Below are 6,000 nucleotides of genomic sequence, written 5' to 3'. Positions count from 1 at the left end.
AACTCCCAGCCAGCCTGAGCAACTTTTGGAGACTGTCTCAACATTTAAAAAGGCCAGGATGTGGCTGGATGAGAGGCCCTGGGTCCAGTCCCCAGTACCGGCACTTGGCCAGGGAGGGGCATTCCATGAAATGACAAATACTGTACTCTGTTTTGAGTTTTACCAATACAAATTTTGGCAGAAATTTTGTTTTCTCATTATAGAAGCACTTATGTAAAGAGCCCCAACTTTGCCTGTTAGTCTGAAAATCCTAAATATTCTTCCACAAAGGGCTGAACCCCACAGCATCTGAAACATTAAATTCTGTCCCTAATTAATATGCCGAGAGGAAGAAGGGCACAGCCTATTAAATATTAACGCACACTTTATTATATTAAAATCAGGCAATGGTCTGACAATAAAAAGGCTGCTTATGGAATACTGTTAAGTGAAACTTTACTTAGAGGATGTTAAATCCTTAGAACTAAGGTTTCCCCCAGAAAAAGATGAATGGAAACATCTTTGCTTTTCAGACTTGACAGTTACTGTTTCAAAAGGTGGTTTTACACAGTTTAAAAAAAAAAAAACCCTCCGGAACACCATGAATTGCCTTTATTTCAGTACGCATCCACATCTCAGCATTTAGTGGTCCTGAACAGAAAGTGGGAAGCACAGCAGGTGCCAGAGACCAGGCCTGCCAGTCCCAGGTCCGCTGCACACCGAGCCGCTCCTTAGTCTCTGCTGAGCATCTGAGAAGCAGCAGCACCAAAGCCAAAGTCCGCACCCGGCCAGGTTCCTTGTTCCAGCTGTCAGATTCTGAACTAGACCCAAATGGAGGCAAGGGTGACCGCACAATGCCCGTGTAGGCCTTCTTCAGCATCTTGAAGTGAAGTGCGTATGAGGAAAGGGAACCATCCAGAGGGACTGCGTGTGCTCAGTGTCCTCGTGTGGCCTTGCTCCGGGCCTGCCCAACAGGGATGGGGCACTGGCAGGTCTCTGCTCTTGGCTGACGGTGACAGCAGGTGGCAGAGCCCAGGATTCATTTCCCAGCTGGTGGAGAACAAATAAATGTGGTTCCAAAACTACATGAGGGCGGTCAGACTCTTTCCAACCTTACCTGATGGCTTCTGGCCAAAGGAAGGGTTGTGGACAGGTGGAAGGAAGGGTAGTGACAGTGACCAGGGAGAGGAGGAGGAGGGAAAAGCAGCACCCCTCAGTCAAGGTGGGGGAGAGAAGGAGGAAAGCCCTGAATTCCTCACCGAAGGCCAATTTCAGAGGGGAACAGAGGGTTACAATCTATGGTTTGGCCAAGGGTGGGAGTGGAAGAGAGCGGGACGGGTTGATGGCTTGGAAGGGGCGTCATTTAAGACTTAAGAAAGAAAGCAGGGTGCAGGCAAAGCACCCGCACACCCAGCAGTAGTCCCACAGGCTGCGACCTGAAACCTTCACATCTCCTCAACCAGCCAGCCCAGGCCAGGGCTCCAGGGGCGGAGGCGGCAGGGAGGGGAGCAGGCGGAGCCCCGGGCCGTGTCATCAGCAGCAGGGTGATTGTGTGATGTGTCCTTTCACAGTCGAGCTGGACGTGCCCCACCAGTCATAGTGGGAATCAATTTAAACATACTTTCTTGATCCCAGAAGTTCAACTACCTGGACAGTGGTTACACTTGACAGGATGATTTGTTATAGCACAACTTATGTATTTCAAATGGACAAAAAATTAGTATCATTTACAGTATCTTAGGGTAAACTGCCTTTCAATGGGAGCTTCCTTTCCAGTACTTTGAGGTCTATAAGATGTAACTAGAAAATTTACTACTGTGGAAAATGAAGACCGATGAAGTGGAATTGGGGGTGGGGGTGGGGGAAAGGGCCTGTGGGTTTTTGATTAATTGCTGTAACACTGTCCTTCAGGCGGCTGAGGAAGTTTCATATTTTCTTTAGACATCATTAAGCGCCGAAGCTCTTGTAGCACAACTTTGATGCTATATGAATTCTGCCATTTTGCTAGCACTGATATGGCTCTTGGGTCCACCTACAAAAAAAGGAAACAAAACAAATGACTCTCAGCTCCAGAACACAACAGTGGCCTGCTGGGGCCGAGCTGTGGGTACAGCGAGAGCACAGTGTGCTTGCCAAGCTGAACGTGGTCACAAAACGACTTGTGAGGTGCTGAACACCCACCTGCAGGATTCCCTTCCTTTGGGCAGTCTGCTGTTCCTTTCTGTGTCCCAAGTTGAGAGAAGGAAAGGGTGACACTGGTTCTTGGTGAGACTCAACCCAAACCAAAGTGGCTCACAAAAGAAAAACTGCTTCCAGCTGGGTGGGGCCATACCCAGGACAGGAAGGACAGGAAGGCCCTGGAGGCCCAGACCGAGCCCATCTCTCAGTCAGAGCAGCATTTCCCAAAGCAGGGCGGGGCCGGGACATGAGGGGCGAAGATGCCACACTGTGCACAGACAGCAGTGGCAGGGATGTCTCCTCAGTCTCCTGGCAACCATTCTGCGCTGCCCAAGGCCAGGGGCTGGGCACAGCCCTCCAACACTGCAGACCCCTCCTCTGCAAGCTGTGTATGCAGTAGGGATGTACCGAGGATGGGACACTTGCCCAGCACACACAAGGCCCTGGGTTCCATCACTAGCATCATGAAAAACAAAACAAATATAAAATCTGCAATCTTCTGACAGTCATGTTGCTGTTCAAAAAGCTTTTAGAGCCGGGTGTGGTGGTGCACAGCTGTGTCCCAGCACTCGGGAGGCTGGGGCAGGAGGACTGCTACAGCCAGCCTGGGCTACACAATGAGTTCAAGACTAGCCTGGACTACACAGTGAGACCCTGTCTCAGAAGCACAAAACAGATGGGAGTGGTGGTGCACACCTGTAATCCCGGCACTTGGGAGGCAGAGGCAGGAGGATCGCCATGAGTTTGAGGCCAGCCTGAACACAAAGCGAGACCTTGTCTCACAAGAAAAAAACAAAACCAAAACGTTTTTAGATTTTGGAGCATTTTGGATTTCAGACTTTGGGATTCGAGATGTTCACCTTATAAAAATGAGTTTAACAGGCTGGGGATTTAGCTCAGTGGTTCTGCTGCCTGCTTCACAAGCGCAAGGACCCGAGTTCGATCCCCCGTACCAAAAAAAAAAAAAAAAAAGAAAAAATGAATTTAACAAACAAGTCCAATAAAACAAATAGTTAAGGCCCAGGAGGTAAAGGTGTGGGCAAGACCTTTCACTTCTGCGCCTTAGTTTCCTCAAGTCTACCTCAGGGGGCTGTTGTGGGGACTGGAAGTGCTCCTCAAGCGGCCAGCAGAGAGCTGGGCAGTGAGCGCAGACACACATGGTATAACCGGCCACAGCAACCCCCAGCCCGATGCTAAGCACAAAGCAACTCTCAACCCACAGGAATGAATGAGCAGGAGCAGAAAAAACCACTTACCACTCCATTAGAACTATTAACTCCATTCATATTAATTTTTGTTACAAATCTTACAAAGGGGGGTGCTTCTGGGTATTTAGGTCCACATTCTATTTTAAGGCTGTATATTCGGTTTTCATAAATTGTCTGGAAAAAAAGGGTACAGAGATAACAGGTAATTACAAACAAAGAACAAAAGAGATGCACTTACGAAGCCCCATTTACTGCTGACAAACTCGGGGTGCCCTGCTTCCAGCACAGTCCACTGTCATGTGCAAGTCAGCAGGACCCTGCTCCTACCCCGGCTTACATGGATTCTGGGCACTGGGGGAATAAACGGCAGCAGAACAGGGCCAGGGATTTAGCTCAGTGGTGCTGCACCTGCTTCGCAAGCGCAAGGTCCTGAATCCAATCCCTGGAACGGGGTGGAGGGGAGCAGTAGAACATTTAAGTGCCATGAGGTTTTGAGTTGGGATCAATGAGTCCAACCGGAGGGACCACTGTGAGGAGACATTGGTCACTGCAGGGAGCCACACCAAGTGTCCATTCACACAGAGTCCATGGCCGTGCATGAAACACCACTGTGTGAGAGGCAGGACACTCGGGCTGGCTGCTGCCTAAGGGAGCCCCGCTGTGTGCCACCCTCCCTGCGGCCTCTTTCCTTGGCAGTTAGGATGATGCGAGAGCTCATTGGCTTTTAGTGGGGGAAGGGGGAGGCTGAAGATCCCAGGCCCACATAAGAAAAGCCAGTCCTTAAAATGCCAACTATGCCTTTGTTGAGGAACAGAGAAAGCCCAATCTCCACACCAGGGACCTTTTCACTGTAATGCCCACCCAATGGCCTGAAGACCCAATCCAAGCATCACCTGGTCCTGAAGCTTCGGTCCTATCTGAAGACCACACTGCAGGGCACCCTCCCCATGACAGCTGACCCCTGGAGGACAGGGCTGCCCTCCTGTGAGTCCCTTTAAGGCAGTGGTGCCCCTTTCTCAGTAGGAGTCTTGTGCTGCACAAGCAACTGCTGCTGCATCAGCAACGACATCTAGTGGTTCTCGGGCTGGGGGCACAACCTACCAAGGAGGTCATTACACTCTAGAGAACGTGACAAAAGTGACCCCCGGATGAAAAGCTGAAACATATTTTAAGGCTCATAAATCGTTAGCATCTTAGTCATTTTCCAAGCGAGGAAAACCGAAACTCAAATCTCCACTCACCCTCACCCCATAGCCCTTTCTTCCTAGAAGTGGCATCACCACCCATCCGGTGAGTTCCTGCAGAAGCTTAGCAGCCTCCGTTCCTTTTCCCTCCGGACCTCCAAGATACCCCACATCTCCCACCAAACCTTGCTGTCACCACATGTGACCACCCCACACCTGCTTCTCCTCAGTCCCTGCCTCCTCTCTGCAGCCCCTCTGGCCTCCTTATTCCTCTTCCAATGCACCAAGTTCTCCACCTTGAGGCCGCAACGGGCCCATGGACCCCTGGGGACTGGAGCTCCCTGAACATAGGGCCACCTGCAGGGCTCCACGGGGCTCTCCAGGCTCACTTGGTGTGTGCTGAGTGAGTGAATGCCGCTCTTCACACTTATAAAATGACCACAATTAAGGTGTTTCCTCAAAGGAAGAAAAACCCCTCAGAAAAGAGAACAAGTAGGAAGCAAACAAGGGCTCAGCTGACATAGCAATCTATGGAAATGCTAACAAAAGACCCACCCTCAGCACCCAGTACCGGCCCCACCAGCACCACCTACTCAAGGAACTGCTAACTGACTGCATCCAGGGCCAGCTCTCATGTCACTGGGTTTTAACCACACAACCAAAAGACAGTTCCTTATAAGAGGTTTTTTTTGGGGTTTTTTTTTGGTACCAGGGATCAAACTCAGGACCTTGCGCTTTCAAGGTAGGTGCTGAAACCACTGAGCTAAATCCCCGGCCCAATACAAGAGTTTCTTTTGGCGGGTATGAGCTTGTGTGTGGTAATTACCAAAATCAGAATCTTTAAAATTCCTTTTTTTTCAGTGCGGAGGCTGGAACTCAGCCTCACGCACTAGGGTAAGTGCTCCCCCTGTACCCTGCACCCCTCCTAAAATCCTGCTATGTATCCTAGAGCCATCGGTCTGCATGCTGGGGTTATCAGTGCTGGTCAGACCTCACTCCTCCTCCTGTCTACAGCTCAATAACAGGTTCTGACTACTGCACAGATCAGACCTCAACACTACTGTTCACACTGTGAAGTTAAGGGGTCATCAAAAGGCCCAAGAAAGATTTTCTTTGTAGAAAACATGGTTTCTGGTTTTCTTGTTTTATTTTATTCACAAGTGCTCTAGGTACCTGCTGAAAGGTATCAGCCAAGGAAGAAAATGTGCCTAAAGGAGAAGTGCAGGAACGTCCTGTTCAGGTGAGGAAAACTGCTCCTGATTCATCATCTGGCTTAAGGAGATGGAAATGCTAATTATTGCCACTGGGTCATGACATTATGGCACCCAACACCATAAATATGTACAACTACCGCACTTCAACAGAAACAGGGTATAGCTCACTGGCAGAGCACTTGCCTAGCACGTGTGAAGCAATGGGTTCCATTCCCAGTACTGGGGAGGGGGTATGTG

At 49.9% G+C, this 6,000-nt stretch overlaps 1 protein-coding gene across 3 annotated transcripts in view; it reads right to left on the bottom strand.

The window, feature by feature from the left end:
- Positions 1 to 346: 346 nt before the first annotated feature.
- Ube2v1 (ubiquitin conjugating enzyme E2 V1) overlaps positions 347 to 6,000 on the bottom strand; it is a 29,595-nt gene continuing 23,941 nt past the window's right edge. For all 3 annotated transcript variants that reach the window (XM_004858063.3, XM_013077137.3, XM_013077138.3), the window contains 2 exons: positions 3,414 to 3,539; positions 347 to 2,011 (listed from right to left, as the gene is read on the bottom strand). In XM_004858063.3, the coding sequence (XP_004858120.1) occupies positions 1,865 to 2,011; positions 3,414 to 3,539 (273 nt within the window). In that variant the 3' untranslated portion in view covers positions 347 to 1,864. The remainder of the gene's footprint in view (positions 2,012 to 3,413; positions 3,540 to 6,000) is intronic.

The sequence above is a fragment of the Heterocephalus glaber genome, unplaced genomic scaffold, assembly GCF_053883595.1.
Source record: "Heterocephalus glaber isolate CG9 unplaced genomic scaffold, H.glaber_assembly_v1.0 deba00001673, whole genome shotgun sequence".
Taxonomy (NCBI): Eukaryota; Metazoa; Chordata; class Mammalia; order Rodentia; family Bathyergidae; genus Heterocephalus; species Heterocephalus glaber.
This window is presented reverse-complemented; position numbering and strand designations above follow the sequence as displayed.